The 18,450-nt window shown below is 46.7% G+C and overlaps 2 protein-coding genes across 6 annotated transcripts in view; one reads left to right on the top strand and one right to left on the bottom strand.

The window, feature by feature from the left end:
• IFT57 (intraflagellar transport 57) overlaps positions 1–13,926 on the bottom strand; it is a 32,671-nt gene extending 18,745 nt beyond the window's left edge. The window contains exons 1-4 of one of the 2 annotated variants that reach the window (XM_014599128.2): positions 13,838–13,926; positions 3,157–3,319; positions 1,940–2,058; positions 970–1,060 (exon numbers count right to left, since the gene is read on the bottom strand). In XM_014599128.2, the coding sequence (XP_014454614.1) occupies positions 970–1,060; positions 1,940–2,058; positions 3,157–3,276 (330 nt within the window). In that variant the 5' untranslated portion in view covers positions 3,277–3,319; positions 13,838–13,926. Of the gene's footprint in view, positions 1–969; positions 1,061–1,939; positions 2,059–3,156; positions 3,320–11,480; positions 11,678–13,837 lie in introns of those variants that run through there. The other variant, XM_006270513.3, reaches the window with a different exon arrangement.
• The window catches only part of HHLA2 (HHLA2 member of B7 family), a 29,658-nt gene continuing 25,130 nt past the window's right edge, over positions 13,923–18,450 (top strand). For all 4 annotated transcript variants that reach the window (XM_006270514.4, XM_014599126.3, XM_014599125.3 and 1 more), the window contains exon 1: positions 13,923–14,012. The gene's annotated coding sequence lies outside the window, so the exon portion shown is untranslated. The remainder of the gene's footprint in view (positions 14,013–18,450) is intronic.

The raw sequence follows: 18,450 nt of genomic DNA, 5'->3' as shown, positions 1-18,450 counted from the left end.
CAGTGTCCAGTTTTGGGCCTCTCACTTCACTTTAAAAAAAGATGTGAACAAATTGGAAGCAATCCAGCTGTGAGTGACAAAAATTAAAACAGGCTTGCAAAATATGACTTATGAGAACAGTCTGAAAGGATTAAAACTGTTTAGTCTGGAAAAGAAAAGATTGAGGGGGGGGATGTGAGACCAGGCTTTCAATATCTGAAGGGCAATTATAAATAAAATGGTGACTGATCTTTCTCTGTGGCTGTAAATTCTAGGCTTTAGTTTGGAGAAGAGAAGACTGAGGGAGAATTTGATAACAGTCTTCAAATACCCGAGAGGATGAAGATAGATTATTCTCTATGGCCACAGGGGATAGGACACAGAACAATGGTCTTAAATTGCAGAAAGGAAAATGTAGGTTGGATATTAGGCAGACCTTTCTCCTTATGAGGATGGTTAACTGTCACACCAGGTTATTCAGCGAGGCTGTGGAATTACCATACCTGGACATTTTTAAGATCAGGTTAGACAAACACTTGACTAGGATGTTTTAGGCAGGGGTGATCCTGGTTTGAGCAGCAGGGGTTGGACCAAATGACTTCCTGAGGTCTCTTCCAAATCTACTGTTCTATGAGGTATGTAGGATTGTGTTCTTTAGTAGTTAAGTCCTGTGAAGGTTTTGTTTGTTTGTTTGTTTTTTTAGTCACAGGCCACCTCCTGATGGCTCTTCTCAAAGCATGAAAAGCATACAATCATTTATACTCTCTATAAATACATATAACAGAAGCCTTTCCCCAACGACTTTACAATCTGAACTAAAACAAGAAAGTGACAGTAAAGAGAAGCTAACACAGTGAAAAGCAGGAGAAAATGGGGAGGAGACCAGCAGAAAAAAAAATATTAGAAAAAAACAAATTACTTGGGTCACAAAGAAAAAAAGCTCAGGATTGATAAATATTGCTATAATCAGAAACAATCACTAACACCTACTGCAATATCCTCCTCCAGCTTATTAAGTGTCAATTCTGCATCATCTTCTGCTATTGCTTCTTCTTCCAGCTCTTCCATTGGGTATGCTGGTCTGAAACAAGGTACACAGTATATGTTCACAGAGCATTACAGATTTCATGAACAGCAAATGACTACCATGTGATAAATGTCCTCCGGAGGAGTTATCAGCAAACAAACATTTGTACAAGAGGCAGAGGTGATGCTGACTAGAGTCAATGACAGAGCAAGCACAGGAAATTAATATTTTGCACACACAAAATGCTAGTCCTGACATGAAAAAATTTAGCCATTTTAGATTACTCCTCAAAGCAAGGATTAAATACTGTGCCAAATGGCGTGCTGTGTCTTTGCTGTGAAAGCACTCAGGGATTAAGGTCGACAGGGTTTCTCATTGCTGACTAACCTTACAAATGGTTGAGTCCCTACAGATTAATTTTGTCTGACGGACACAATTTTAGTACTAAACAAACACAAACATTTTTCCTGGAAGTTCTTCTTCATCTACTTTTCTCCTCCAGTTTTCCCGTGCAAGGTTTAAATTTCCTATTTGCACCAAGATACCAAAGGGAGAATACTTCCACTGGAATGTGTTAGCACTGTGAGGGTCTGATAGGACATTGATTTATGTATTAGTATCCAATGGTTTGACTGGTAAATGATTGTGCTATAGTGGAAAGTAAACAAAAGGTAACAAGCAAATCCAGTTAATCAAGAAGGAAAAATAATGCCCCAAACTGATTCCTGGTATCATTCCACTGAACTGTGTGGTGAATTAATTTGTCTTGCTGTTCCTAACCATAGTGAATTCATCATTTAAGTGTAATGAAGCAATAAACAAAATATTTCACATTTTATTTACAGCTATATCTGTATACAATAGGGTGGGCATCCTGTATGACTAGCATTTGAAAACAAGATCTACAAAAAGATTTGTACAAGTATACTGTACCTTTTCCAGCTAAAGCCAGTATATTTCAAGGCTTCTTCTGCTAAACAGTCAAGAACATAACAAGCTTGTTCTCCAGAACCTGCCTTTAATTTTGAAGGAGGAAAATCCACTGACCTCCCCTAAAACAAAGAGATATAATATTAACTGCTGCCCATTGATTGCACTTTCTTTCAGAGAGGTAACCACATTTTCTTCACTAACACCAGAGGGTTCACAGCACATGAAGATGCTGGAAACTGTTATCCATATTTTAGTTCTAACATTTCCAGTCATGTAAGGAGGATGGAAAAATGAAACAAAAATGGCAGATGAGAGATGAAGGTCCAGGAAGGGTAGCTATAGTAGGAAAGGGTAGCTAGAGTAGGAAGAGAGAGAGAATAAAGAGGACTAAGGAAAGAGAATGGCCAAGCAAATACAAAGAGAAAATGATAAGATACAAACAGTTGAAGCAGAAAATCAGGCATGGCATGAGAAACAGCATGTGTTCACTGCTGATTCATTTGTTCCTGGTAATATTTGTGTATTACACAGAGAAAACAGATGTGCATCTTGTAACTTTATGGAAAGTTACTGCTTTAAGGAAAGGCCTCCTTAGCACTCCAAAGAGATGCTCCTTTCTTAGCCTTCCACAGGACAGCACCTTACACATGTTACAATGAAGTAACAGCTTGTGCCTAACTTTTATTTCTTAATAAAAAAAAAATTCAAAATATAGAAACAATGCCAAGTCATTCACAGTACTAGAAATGTTACTGTTGTCTTCAATGGCAGTGGAAATATTAGCATTTGTACACGATTAAAAAAAAAAATCTTTAATTCGTATATAGCAGAGTATTTCCAGAATGTCACTTGCATTTCAGTTAGTATTGATTTAATCCATTTCACAGAAAGTATACTAAGCTTTAGAATGGGTAATGATAATTGAGGTGAAGAGGTAGCATACTGTACAATGAAACCAAGCATACTGTACAATGAAACCATTTTTTGCAGTTCCCTAAAGAGAATTAGTAAAAACAATCTTTATAAGATTCTCGTTATCTTTCATGGTAGGAAACTTAAGAGATAAAAGGGGGAAAAAAAGTCAAACCCTTGGAAATGTGCTGAGATAAAAAAGGAAATGTGATTATGGAGATAAAAGCAGCAATTACTGTCATCTCAGAAGTTTATATGCATGCCCAAAGCACCTTTAGGAAGACAAAAATATGTTCAGCACTTACAAATGATCGCAGCGCTGAGAGTATGCTTGATATTGTTGCATTGGGGTCATCATATTCTTGTGGCTGCTCGAAGGGATGTCCTGCTTTAGTAATCAGCCAAGCAGCAAGCACACAAAACATATAGAACTGCTCACCAGGGTTTGTAGGCAATGCGAAGTAATGCCTGGTCAAAATAGGGGAAACGTCATTCTCTGACCTCTCCACTAGAGGGCAACACAGTATAGGCAGGCTCCTCTCTTAACAAGTCCCTTAAAATACTCATTCTCTCAAAGTAGCTTCACAATATTCAGCCTTGAGCTAATACAAAAGCTTTGAATCAAAGCTCATAGCAGCTGTGTAACTTGTGGTGGGCCACTGGGGCATAAGCCTCAGGCACTAAGTGAAAGGGAGCACCAGGGAAGCAGGTGGGGATCAGGGTCAGCTCAGTGCCACCAAATTCCATGTTGCCACACTCCACTGGCACAGTGACTTGCACAGTGCTACTGGCGTTTGCAACCTGGGAGCAAATCTTATCAGCTACACCTCTGGCTCATGCTATCTATGGAATACGTGAACATAGGGTTAGTCCATATAGATCTAAAATTACTAAATATAATTAATGTCTCCTGTAGTGAGTGAATGATAAAGACCAGATCATATGAGGAGAGGCTGAAAGACTTGGGACTGCTCAGTCTGGAGAAGGGAAGACTCAGAGAGGACTTGGTGGCAGCCTATAAGTATATCAGGGCTTGGGCAAGAACATCTATTCACCAAAGCCCCCCAGGGGAGGACAAGAAATAATGGGCACAAGCTGATTGAAGACTGCTTCAGGCTAGACATAAGGAAAAACGTTAACAGTCGAGTGCTGAGGGTTTAGAACAGGGTCCCCCCAGAGGTGGTACAGTTATTTGCCCTGGTGATCTTCAAAAAGTGTCTTGACACCCATCTTGCTGGGGTCATCTGATCCCAGCAGTCTTTCCTGCCCAAGTGCAGGGCTGGACCCGATCATCTGTAATGTCCCTTCCAGCCCCTAACAACTATGAAACTATAAAATGATAATCCAACAAGCACATTATGGTAATATAAAACAGTGCTGTATAACTGGTGGCCTATAGGCCACATGTGGCCCGAGAACCCCTGCAGTCTCCTCTCCCACAGCTGCACCGGGTGGAGGGGCCATGTCAGGGGAAGAGGTGGGAATCACAGAGGCCCACACTCACAGCATATGACTGGCACAGCGTACAGCCCAGGGGCTGCTGGGAAGTTAGACAGCCCTGACATAAAATGTGGTGTTGGAGCTTCTAGGAACTAATCAGATTTGGACTCTCTCTCAGCCCCCCGCTGATGCAGTTAAGTTATCAGCAGCTGGGTTAGCTGATCCAAACTGAACCTAGTCACTCTTCTAAGACACCCTAAGGCTCCTAAAAGACATGAGGCTCATTCTGTTTCCAGAGACTTCCATTTTGAACGTAGCACCAGGCCCCACAATGCCAAAACATCATCAATGAGTAGTGAGGGAGCTGTGCAATAATTGAAACTAATTAAAATGTCATCTAAACTGCGTAACACCTGTAACATTTTTAAAGCAGTAAAAAATAATGAGTTAGGCATTCCATCTACAACACTGCATTACTTCCAAGTGTCTGGGGCTACTTTCATTTAATGTATATATTTCTGATATAAAAGCTATTTGTCATTACAAAATTTACATTGAAAACCTACACTTACACAGTGTATCAAAACTTATACACAGCACACTGAAACTTATACAAAACACATTGAAACAGTAAACACGCTGGACATAGAACAATATTAAAGGGAACTATAAGGGGAAAAAAACTCAAATACCCCCTTCTGTGGTAGCAGTCAAATGGAAAATAAAGGTAACAATAAATTTAAATAAATGGCTGCACATAAAGGCTAATATTAATAATAATGTTATAGGTAAAATAAGTAAAGAAAGTATCACTATCAATGCATTTTCACACATAATAAAAAAAATCTGGCAGGGAACCTATTTCAAATTGTATACAGAAACCCATTAAGGTGACATACCAAACAATAGGTAATTTCTGAATCCTACGTTCCTCCCAAAGACTACCTTTCATGTGTAAAAAAAGCTTATTAAAAGATAAAATGCAAGACATTCAAAAAGATATAAAGTCCCCGGTATCAATCTTGCAAACACATACCCCCACAATTAACCCCCTTAATTCTTACTGAACTCAAACAGATTACTTTTGGTGAAGTTACCCACATGCAGAAGCTTTAGCACGTTCAGGGCCTTAGTATGTTATAACCATATCAAACCCAACATCATCCTTGTACAAAAAAAAAGGGCCCTGAATACTTCTGCAATTTTCCATGTCACAGGCTTTGAAGTATTTTGAAAGGCTTTTTATTATGAAAATGTGCCTATACAGATGAGAAACAAGGGGTTTTGGGTGGTCTTTTTTCTTGGACCAACTGTATAGTTGGGAGAGATGTTAGACAAGGTTTTGGGGGAAACCCCCCCCCCGAGGGTTCCAAAGAAGGGTATTTTATACCCTAAAACTTGTCTAACATCTCTCTCAACCACAAAGTTGATCCAATAAAAATAGCATTAAAAAAACCTTGCTTCTCAAATATTTCCTGGACCATCAGGGCAGCACCAATGCTCTAACCCTATACAGGCAACAGTCCTCCTCAGCAAGGTCTCATCGCTCACGCAGGTTTCTAACCTGTGTACAGGACCTCCACCTGACACAGGAGGTACACGGTCCCACTAGGGGGAATGCCATACTGGATCTGGTATTGGCAACAGGGGATGACATGATAGGGGACCTCCAGATCGGTAGCCATTTGGGAGACAGTGATCACCTAATAATAGAATTCAACATAAGACGTCGAGTGGGTAAGGTAACTAGTAGGGTGAAAGTGCTAGACTTTAGGAAAGCTGATCTCAATGAACTCAGGCGATTAGTCAAGGACGCACTGCAGAGTAGGAGTTTTGAAGTGATGGGAGCCCAAGAAGGGTGGCTGTGCCTTAAGGAAACGATCCTTCGGGCACAAAGCAAGACGATCCCCGAGCGAGGCAAAAGAAGGAAAGGGGCCAGGAGGCTTCCATGGCTGACCAGAGAAATCCAGGGCAGCCTAAGGGCCAAAAGGGGAGCACATAAAAAGTGGAAACAAGGTGAGATCACTAAAGATGAATATACCTCCTCTGCTCGTGCTTGTAGGGAGGCAGTTAGATGGGCCAAAGCTACCATGGAGCTGAGGATGGCAAACCAAGTAAAAGACAACAAGAAATTGTTTTTTAGATATATTGGGAGTAAAAGGAAGGCCCAGGGAGGAATAGGACCCCTGCTAAATGGGCAGAAACAATTGGTGACAGACAGAGGGTACAAGGCTGAACTCCTCAACGAGTTCTTTGCCTCAGTGTTCCTAAGTGAGGGGCACGACAAGTCTCTCACTGGGGTTGTAGAGAGGCAGCAGCAAGGTGCCAGACTTCCATACGTAGATCCTGAGGTGGTGCAGAGTCACTTGGAAGAACTGGATGCCTTTAAGTCGGCAGGCCCGGATAAGCTCCATCCGAGGGTGCTGAAGGCACTGGTCAACATCATTGCACAGCCACTGGCGGGAATATTCGAATGCTCGTGGCGCACGGGCCAAGTCCCGGAGGACTGGAAAAGGGCCAACGTGGTCCCCATTTTCAAAAAGGGGAGGAAGGAGGACCCGGGCAACTATAGGCCAGTCAGTCTCACCTCCATCCTTGGTAAAGTCTTTGAAAAAATTATCAAGGCTCACATTTGTGAGAGCCCGGCAGGGCAAATTATGCTGAGGGGAAACCAGCACGGGTTTGTGGCGGGCAGATCGTGCCTGACCAATCTAGTCTCTTTCTATGACCAGGTTACGAAACGCCTGGACACAGGAGGAGGGGTGGATGTCGTATACTTAGACTTCAGGAAGGCCTTCGATACAGTATCCCACCCCATACTGGTGAACAAGTTAAGAGGCTGTGATGTGGATGACTACACAGTCCGGTGGGTGGCGAATTGGCTAGAGGGTCACACTCAGAGAGTCGTGGTGGATGGGTCAGTCTCGACCTGGAAGGGTGTGGGCAGTGGGGTCCCGCAGGGCTCGGTCCTTGGACCAATACTCTTTAATGTCTTCATCAGTGACTTGGACGAGGGAGTCAAATGTACTCTGTCCAAGTTTGCAGATGACACAAAGCTATGGGGAGAAGTGAACACGCCAGAGGGCAGGGAACAGCTGCAGGCAGACCTGGATAGGTTGCACAAGTGGGCAGAAAACAACAGGATGCAGTTCAACAAGGAGAAATGCAAAGTGCTGCACCTAGGGAGGAAAAATGTCCAGCACACCTACAGCCTAGGGAATGACCTGCTGGGTGGCACAGAGGTGGAAAGGGATCTTGGAGTCCTAGTGGACTCCAAGATGAACATGAGCCGGCAGTGTGACGAAGCCATCAGAAAAGCCAATGGCACTTTATCGTGCATCAGCAGATGCATGATGAATAGGTCCAAGGAGGTGATACTTCCCCTCTATCGGGCGCTGGTCAGACCGCAGTTGGAGTACTGCGTGTAATTCTGGGCGCCACACTTCAAGAAGGATGCGGATAACCTGGAGAGGGTACAGAGAAGGGCAACTCGTATGGTCAAGGGCCTGCAGACCAAGCCCTACGAGGAGAGACTAGAGAAACTGGACCTTTTCAGCCTCCGCAAGAGAAGGTTGAGAGGCGACCTTGTGGCTGCCTTTAAGTTCATCATGTGGGCACAAAAGGGAATTGGTGAGTATTTATTCACCAAGGCGCCCCCGCGGGTTACAAGAAACAATGGCCACAAGCTAGCAGAGAGCAGATTTAGTTTGGACATTAGGAATTACTTTTTCACAGTTCGAGTGGCCAAGGTCTGGAACGGGCTCCCAAGGGAGGTGGTGCTCTCCCCTACCCTGGGGGTCTTCAAGAGGAGGTTAGATGAGTATCTAGCTGGGGTCATCTAGACCCAGCACTCTTTCCTGCTTATGCAGGGGGTCGGACTTGATGATCTATTGAGGTCCCTTCCGATCCTAACATCTATGAATCTATGAATCTATGGCCTCTCTACAGAGATTTATTTCTGGATGCAGATTAGACACGTCATTTTTCAAGGGTGGCCAAAATGTAACTGATGGGCCAATGGTAACCTAAGGAGTTTATAAACATTCAGCTCCACTCATGCAAAAGTAAAACTCTGCAATAATGTGCCTATTTAAAAGATCCTGGGGTAGAATTTAAGCTGGCAGAAAGGCATTTGACCAGGACTATCCAAGCCTGTCTTAATGGGGATTTTTACTCCATGTTCATCACTACCATATTTGTGTGACACAGCAGTGGGAACCTGTCATGTGATCCAGCCAACACTAGTCTTTGGCTTTTCAGCAGCTGACAGCTGATCCTTTGACAGCCTGTCTACCTTCCCAGCAAGGGAAAGGGCAGGCTGTCAATGGGTGGGATCCCCTTGGAGTGTGGGAAACCAAGGAGCAGCCCTCTATCACCTCCTGACTAGAGAGCTTGTGACTCCAGCTCTCCAGTCAGGGAGCTGGATTGTTTTCCTGGTCCTGGAAATTTTGGGACCTCAAACTGAACATCTGCCCATACTCTTTGGCTTTCATCCCTTTTCCTAGAGATAAAAAAAAATACCTCCCAAGCTTATGGTGTTGCTAGCTTCTGCAAATCAACAGCACACCAGGGGCTGATTGGCTGGCATTGTGTCTGGCTGCCTTTGACTCCCCAGATCATATAACAAAGTACTACTTTATGTCTGGGATGACTGAGGCTTGCCTTTTGGTACAAGTCTGGAATGGCCTAAATTCAGGCCTCAGGAGCTGTAGTGAGACATCCCAACCAGTTTGTCCCCATGCCTATTATTATTATCATCATTATCATCAATATCAATTATGATGATGATAAAAATAAACATATTTTATACTCTAGGGGAAAGTTGCAATGTGACAAACCTCAGACTTTTGCAAGAAGCATGATAGTAAGTGACACCAAGAGCCAGGATTTGGTTTTTAGAAGTGATCTGTGAAATATTTGCCAAAACAGACTGCACTGATTTTTTAATCCTTTGGGGAATAAAAAGAAAAGATCTGGAAGGCTTGTTCAATCTATTCCTTTCTCTCCCTACCCCCCCATCCCACTCTCTTTTTCCTTGAATATCACAACATCCACTGTATAGTTTGACTGAATCAGAGAAGCATAAGCTTTCATGAACAAGAGCTCACTTCATCAGACGCTATATGACTCATTCATCATAAAAACTAATGAAAGTGTATGCATCTCCGAGTCAATTAAAGTGCATCTTCACCCTGCCTTCTGCCTGACTTCAGACTAATACCACTAACTTCCTCTCGTTATCTATTTTAACTTGATTTTTATGCAAAACATCCGAAGGTCTCTGTGTACACTAATCACTTCCATCTTAACTGATGAGGTCAGGGGTTTGAATCTTAAAACCAAAATATCCACTGTAACAGGAATGCCCAGTTCTGCTACTGGGAAAGGGCTGAAGGACAAGGAAAACCTGCAAGCCATTTAAGAATAGGACTTTTGTAGCCTGGAGAGGCAAGGACTCAGAAATGGGAACCTGACTCCAAGGAGGAACAAGGAGCTTAGCTCCCTGAGACTAGCAGGGGAGAAGGGTCCAGTCTAGAGTCTGCAAGGGTGAGAAAGACACCTGGTACCTGCAACAATAAGCCGTCCTAGGAAGGCAGCCACTAAAACAGAACTGCCAGTCCCTTGGGGATCCAGCTGCCTAGCAATAGGCTTCACAGAAATTGCTCTGCAGGCCAGGAGTAAGCTGAAGGCTGCAAACAGGTAGGGACACTGCTGAATGACAAGCAGCTGGCCCAGGACTGCAGACTCACCTCTCACAGAGGCCCTAGGACAGGGGTGGGCAAAATGCAGCCCGTGGGCCGGATGCAGCTCGCCAGGCCATTCTATCCGGCCTGTGGGGACCCTAAAAAATTTAGAAAATTAATATTTATCTGCCCCTGGCTGCCTGTCATGCGGCCCTCAATGGCTTGCCAAAACTCAGTAAGCTGCCCTTGGCCCGAAATAATTGCCCATCCCTGCCCTAGGAGATAAAGAGAAACCTCTGTGCCCAAGCTGAGCAGCAGGGATAAGCTGGCCAGCATACGGGCTTACCTCCCAGGCAGAGTGGGGCACTCTGGCCCTGACTGTTGAGGATCAAGGAACTCTGCTGCTCAATATGGGGAACCCAGAATCACAAGGAGAGGAGAAGCCACTAGAAGAGGCAGGGGAGCCGCTATACCAGGAGTGTGCCTGTGCCAGGTAACATTTTTGTTAAGGACTGTTACCCAGTGGGCTTTTGTGTTTCTGTTAGGAGTCTGATAATAACGACCAGAGGACCAGGAGTGATTGTGAGGGTGTGTTTGAAGGCCACAAAGCAGAGTGCCCAGCATGCTGCGATCTTTACTTCTGTGAGGGACAAGAGCCTGAAGCAGCATAGGCTGAGGCCATTGGGCCAAGAGCCAGAGCCGAGGGGCAGAGGCCAGGGAGGTTCAGGCCTATCTGAGGAATGTGAGCCTTATGCCGATGGGACAAGGGTTATCCCCCACTGCTAACAGAGGGGGTTACTGGGCATGCGCCAGCTGAACCCATGGGACGACTACAACGCAGAATGGGGACGGGAGCGAAAGCTGCCGTGCCAGACGAGCGGGCTGAGGGGGTCGTTCCAGCAAAGGTTACCAACTCTGAATCTATTCCAGGTTTCATAACACAATGTAATGACATGAATGGCTTCATGTCAGGAAGTCAAATACAACGTTCCTATTACATTTTAAAAACCCACTGGACAACTATATAAATCAGATTCAACATTTAATAAATATTTATTTTAATGAATGCCCTGTCATTGACCTCCCACGTGACACTCAGCAGTCTCCTGGAGATTTATATCTAATTTCTGGAGGCTCCAGGGCAGTCCTGGAGGACTGGCAACCCTAGCACCTGCCAGTGCCCACTGGACTGTGAGCAAGTCCAAGGAGCAAGTGCCTGCTGCCCAATAAAACGCTGCCCAGACCAGGGCCAGGGTGCAGGTGTGGCTGCAGGTCAGCTACTTTGGACCCTGGGGCACCCCTGGAAGGATCTAGGACCACTCCCTCAGGGGCAGGGCGCAGGGCTGTACCAGAGCCTCTGACTGTAAGCCACACCCTACCCCAGCCTCAAACCACGCCCCCTGCAGGTAGACTGCCAAGGCGACGTCACAGGCGAGGAGGGAGGTAGCCCCTAGTTAGCGCCCCCTCTGCCCCGCGCCGCCAGCGGCTTCCGGGTTAAGGGTCACCTGGAGAGGGGCCGCATGTTGTGGCGCCGCAGCGCCTCCTCCTCGTAGTCGAGCAGCTTCAGCTTCTCCAGCAGGTCTTCCATCGTCACGAACATCTGATAGGCCGCGCCCGGGCCCCGCTCCGCTGCTGCCTCCGCCCCCTCCCCGCCGCGCCGCTCGCCGCCGCCGCCCTCCTCCGCCATCTCTAGCCTCCCCCTGCCCAGGGCCTCCAAAGCGCTGCCCCGACCCGGCAGCCGCGCCGTCACCGCGGCAACGAGCTCTGCCAATCGCCTCTCTGCACGGCTCGTTCCGCCCTGGCCCCAACCAATCAAGCTCTCCGTACACCATACCCTTGCACCAGTCACCTCGCAGCTCGGGGGCCCAGCTAGTGAGCGGGGGCTGTTCTCCTTCACGCGCGCCCCCAGCTGAATTGGCGAGCAGGCAGGGCGCCGAAGCGCCAGAATGTCGGGTTCTGTCGTGACGTGTCGCGACGTCACCGCCACCCCGGGGCGCGCGCACGTTCAAGCATGTGCATCCGCTCACACGCCCGTGCCCGTTCACGCGGATACGCACCCATAATCACCCCCACACACGTGCACCCCCATTCATACTCCCCACACAGGTGCACCCACTGTCACCCCCAAACACACGCACCCCCATTCACACCCCCTCATAGGTGCACCCCTATTCACCCCTCCACGCACGCACCCCCATTTACACATACCCTTGTTCCCACACGCAGACGTCCACACCCATTCCCACACACACGCAAACACGCACACCCATTCTCACATATACACCATTTATACACACATTCCCCTATTCACATAGCCCCACTCAAACGCCTGTATACACGCCCGTTCACACGCACCTTTCACACACTCGCACCCTCACTGACAGCCTCATTCTCTTACGTTCATACACAAACACGCACACCTTCACACAAATACACACACGCCTATTCACACCTCTCATTCACACACGTCACCAGTCACACGCAGTTCTCTCACGTATGGGCATCCAGTCACACAAAGCACGCACACACAAAAACATGCACACCCATTCACACACGCACACCCATGTACACACAGAACCATTTACATGGATACCAACAAATGTGCATGCACACCCACTCACACACACCTGCACCCATTCACACACATGCACATGCATGCCCATTCCATACATGCACACACAAACATGCACCCATATACATATGCATGTACACCCATCCACACACACTCCCCATTTACATACACGCAGACCCATTCAGACACACACCAACAGCCATACATACACACACAAACATGCACATCCATACATCTATTCACATCTCCCCATTCACACACGCACACTCCCATTCACACCCATAAAACATTCACACACACTCAGGCACATGCACCATTCACATGAGATGTACTCCCACTCACACACACATACATAGGCACTCCCATTCACACATGCACCTCCACGGACACACAAACCATTCCCACAAACATGCACACGCAGGCCCATTCTCACACACAAACACACACACCCATTCACACATGCACCCCACAGACGCACACACAAACGTGCCATCATGCCCCTGCATTCACACACACACAACCCCATTCACACCTGTTCACCCCATTCACACACGCGTGCCCCCATTCGAAACACACCCATCACACACATGTGCGCCTCTTCGCATACACAAACCACTCACGCAGGCGCACACAAAAAAAAACACGTGTGTTCATTCACACATCCATTCACACGCGCGCGCACCCATTCATGCCCCCAGTCACACAAACGGGCACACCCATTTACACACGCGTACATGCACACCCGTTCCACCAGACTGAGACACGCCCATTGACGCCTTCTCACACACCCCCATTCACATGCATACGCGCGGTCGCAGGCACCACTCACACCCAAACACACAACAGTACACACCCATTCACTCACACACACACACACACACACACACACACACAGATTTGTTGTCAACTCATGATTTTTGGCATTGGTCTTAAAGTCTACGCTTCGGGAATGTGAAAAACTTCCCTCTTTCATATATATAATGGGTGTGTGTGTGTGTGTATAATGTATGGATGTATATGTACATATATGTATGTATATATGTACACATGTATACATATAATACATATCATATATAAGATATATAAAAACGTAGCTATATATGTATATGTATAAAATAATATATATTATATATATAAAATATAACATATAAAAACGTAGCTGTACACACACACACACACGTATATATGACAGGAGTTACGTTTGTCTCATTCCCGAAGGGTCGACTTTAAGAACAACGCCGTAAAAACATGAGAGTTGGCAACACCCAGGCGGCGCCGGCAGGAACTGACCCAGGTGAGGGTGGAAGAGCTGGTGTCTGCCAGGGTCACAAGCGATCGCCCTCTGCTCCTTGCCGCCGTGGTTGGAGGTGCGGGGGATGGGACGGTGCGAGTTGCTACCTCCAGCCCGGGCAGCTCCTTGAGTTGGCAACCCGCTGCTCCAGCGCAAGGCTCGGCCGGACCGCAGGTAAGTGCCTAGCACAGCAGGGCTGGGGGTGGGCTCAGCAGGTGCTCTCGGGCCGGGGGGCCGCAGCTTTCATTCCTCTTCGGAAGAGGACAGAGAGCAGAGCTTCTGTGGCAGAGATCCCGGCCCGCAGCACAGAAATCTCTGCGTTTCCCTCCTGAAATAGGTTTGCTGCCTCAGTGTGTGGCACCCTGCCTCACCCTTGAAAGGATTTCAAAGCACCCCAGGGTGCTGCGGTGCCCTGGCTGAGTTCCTGCTGGCAATCACCTCCAACGTTTGTTTTAATGAGTGCTTCCCAACTTCAGCAGCAACTGATTAACTACTGCATAGTTTGGAAGCAGTTTTTTTCTTTCAAAGACAAAACAAACCAGGAATAAACCAGCAAAAAAACAAAATAAAACTATGGTTTGTTTAGCCTTTGAGGTTTGTTTAGCCTTTGATTTATATAAATCAAACCTGTACACTAAGGTAGGTGAGGAATAAACCAGGAAAAACAAACAAACCGTGGTTTGTTTAGCCTTTGATTTATATAAATCCAGCCTGCATGCTAGTGTGGGAAATAAATAATCCAGCCAAACAACTATGCTTTTTTTAGCCTTTGAAAGAAAGAAACCTGCTTCCAAACTGTAGTACTAGTTAGCTGCTGCTAAAGTTGTGAAGCACAGAGAGAGAGCGAGAGCTAGCTAGCTCTCTCTCTATATAGATAAATCTCTCTCGCTCTCTCAAATCAATACATTCATAGCCTCATTTTATTTTTCTCTTTATCCTTTATATATAAAAAAGTTAACTCTGAACTTTCCTTTCATTTTACTTACTAGCAACTTTGCATAAATGATGACTCAAATCCCAAGGAACAGTAAGGGTGTGTCTAGGTGCCTCCAGATAGGAGCTAACTGTGCACTCCAATGTGCACTCCTTCCCATCTAGGCTGCAAGGTGAGGTGCAGCACATGGGATAGGCTTTACCTGTGAGAAGAGTTGGCACCGGCACATGCAGACAGGTTATGTAAATGGATTTTAAGGCAGCACTCAAGGTAACGCACTTGACAGGCAGACTGACTGGAAACCAAGCCCTAGAGGTTTGTGTTTTCCAGAAACTGATTATAAGAAGGGGGAGGGAGAGGCATGAGTTATTGTTTGAGATTCTTTGTGGGACGTGTATAAAGTGAGATTGCTGGGGCGAACCTAACCCTTGAAGGGAAGCAAGAGAGAGCTATTTTTGCAGGACAGCAAGGCTTGGAGGGACAAGCTGTTTAGCTGGCTTTATACAGACAAAACCCTGATTGTTTGGACCAGCTATGGCAACAGGAAGAACAAGCCAGGGCATTGTGGATGGGGTGACCACGTTTTTCAAAATAGAAAGGCGAGACATGCCTGCAGTGCCCTCCTGCCCGCCCTCGCCAGCAGCATGGCCAGAGCAAAGCCAAGTGGAGCAGGGATGGATGCAGGCTGGTTGCTGCAAGCTCGGGGCTCCCCACCCTGCTGCCTCTCCCCTGGGAGCTCTGTGCCAGCCATGTGCCCCCTGTTCACCCAGCAGTAGCTCTGTCCCGCTCCATGCCCTAGCTGCAGGCTCCATGTGCTGCCCTGGATAGGCAGTGCCTCCAGTCCTGGCCCCTGCCCCACTCCCTCCGTCATTGTGGGGGCCTTGATCTGCCCCCCCTCCCCCTACGATGCCCCACCCCCATAGATTTACCTGCAGGGAGCTGCTTTCCCTGCTGCTTGGCTGTATTCTCACTCAGGTGCATGTGTAGGGGCATGCACACGCATGTGGTGCCCCCTGCATCCCACCCCCAGCAGCCCCAAGCAGTCCCTTGCAGGCTGGAATGCTGCCAGCCTGCAAGGGGAAACCTGCCATTTTCTGTGGTGAATGAAAAACCTGGATTCCTGCACATGATACTGTGAATCTGGGACAAATGCTGTCCTGGAGTCATGCAGCCTGGGACTGGGACTTGATGTTCCCATTCTGGGACTGTCCTAACCAATTAGTGATGGGTGCTCACCCTAGGTTGGGGCCAATGTTTTTGGTAGGAGTGTCACAAATTAGCTCTGTACCCAAGTGCTACTCCAATCTCCTTGCCCTGCCTGATCAGCTGCTCTGCTTTCTTCCCTGCGCTGCCTGTCCCCTTAACTGCCGTGTGCTACACATAGATGCTGCCAGTGCCTGGCCAGCCCTGAGCTAGAGTAGAAACTTTTATAAATGCTCTGTGGTGCCATGCACACCATTGTTGCCACTTTCCAACTCATTGCTGCCCCTTGGGTTATCAGCTTCCTAAGACTTCTGAATGTCATGCTGATCAATATAAGTCTCTTACCTCATCTGCTTTCTCATGCCTTCTGCATAGATCACAAACAGTTTAGGACTGATGTTCTCTGGTTGCCCAAGAACAGAATCTGGGCATCATCCTACTGACTTCTTTTCTACTCTGGAAAACAATGCTTTCATACTGTTTCTGTGGCACTGAAATTTTGACCCCACCTTTGTGCGTCTCATTTGGTGAGCACCACTGAAGAAAACTACCAAGGTTGTACAGGTGGCAAGTCACAGTAATAGAAGTGTTTGTCCCCTGAGTAGGGTGGCCATCATAGAGGACAGTCTGGTTGTCCTCTGTCCTCTATTGATATGAAATTGGACGCCTTTATGTCCTCTATTTTTCTCTTGAAGAAACAAATAGAAGCTGGTCTCTCACCCATTAACTCCTCAGTCTACATCTTCACTGACTGCCTGTCTTGTACGCATACCAGCCCAGCCTCTGGCTTCTTTACTTTTCATTCCATCCAGAAAGAGCACACACCAACTGCTGAAAACTTTCTTAGCCTGACGAAGGGTTTTTGAATGCAAAAGCTTGCTTAAAAATTGTTTTCCAACTATTTAAGTTGGTCTAATAAAATATATCAGATTCACCCAAAGAACCTTGACTGCCTATTATCAGCAATCGGCTTTTTTTGGCCCATATAGCCAATAATGTCACCAAAAAATGCCACATGCATATGTGCAGCTGCAACATGCACACAGCCAGGAATAGAGCCTGGCAGCATGGAGAACAGTGTCCTGATAAGTCTGTGGGAAGGAAGGGGCATAGGAGGTGCAGATTGAAGCCCCCACGGTGAGAGAGGGAGTGGGTGTGGGGCAGGAGCATGGGCTGCCCAGCTCAAAAATATTGAGAGGCTGGGGGACATGATTTAGGAGGAGAGGCTGAGGGAACTGGGCTTATTCAGTCTGGAGAAGAGAAGACTGAGAGGAGATTTAATAGCAGCCTCCAACTACCTACGAGGGGAGGGGGTTTGAAAAAGGATGGAGCTAGACTGTTCTCAGTGGTGGCAGATGACAGAACAAGGAGCAACGGTCTTAAGTTGCAGCAAGGGAAGTTTAGGTTAGATATTAGGAAGAATGTTCTCACCAGGAGGGTAGTAAAACACTGGAACAGGTTACCCAGGGAGGTTGTGGAAGCTCCAACCTCGGAAGTTTTTAAGATCTGGCTAGACAAAGCTTTGGCTGGGATGATATAATTGGGGCTGGTCCTGCTTTGAGCAGGGAGTTGAAATAGATGACCTCCTGAGGTCTCTTCCAACCCTAGCTTTCTATGATTCTATGATCAGGGCTGCTCAGTGCCACAAAGCAGTGGGGGGACACCTGCAGCTGGACCCATGTCCTGGTGACAGAATGGGGCAGGGGGCATAGGAGGAGGGAGAAAATATTATTGAGGTGGGGGTTGAGCTCTCCCTCACCATGGGGGCCTTGATCTGCACCCCAACGTCTCTTCCCCATGACAGACTTGCCTGCTGTGGTGAGAAGTGCTCTACATGCTGCCAGGCTGCTGCAGGCTGCGGCTGTGTGTCTGTGCATGCCTCTCCCCCACTGGCTGCAGCTGCCTGTGCCCAGGCTGCCAACACTGCCCCACGTTTGGGCTAAACCCCATTAACCCAAGCCTTCTGCTGCCAATGGCAGGGGAAGCTCTGATTTTCCATAGTAAAAAAACCCTAAAATCAAACACCGAAATATATAGGTATTTAGAATTTATTTTATTATAATGCTTGAGGCACTGGTAGGTTCCTAATTGCTTTAAAATTGTAAATATATCAATAAAACATTGTGTTCCACTGATACCTATATATAAATATATATATACAGAGAGAGAGAGAGGTGTTTCATTTTAATTGTGCAAACTTTGGGTTTTTAATGAGTTTTGGATTTTTTATAAGAGAATTTGGGATTTTTAAACAGAAAACCAGGAACCCTGCTAAATGTGTGACAGACTGAGAGAGGGGCTGACAAAGGGATTCTGGGTGGACTGTTTGGGGCCCTGTCTGTTGATGTTTTCCAGGTATTTAAAGCAGGTGAAAAAACTGGAATAATTGGAAATGGGAAAGAAAGATACAGCTCAGCTGCTGGAGTGAAAAGAAAGTTGAAATATATGCAGCATAGTGGCATGACTTGAAAAAGA

Source organism: Alligator mississippiensis, chromosome 1, assembly GCF_030867095.1.
Source record: "Alligator mississippiensis isolate rAllMis1 chromosome 1, rAllMis1, whole genome shotgun sequence".
Classification (NCBI taxonomy): Eukaryota; Metazoa; Chordata; order Crocodylia; family Alligatoridae; genus Alligator; species Alligator mississippiensis.
This window is presented reverse-complemented; position numbering and strand designations above follow the sequence as displayed.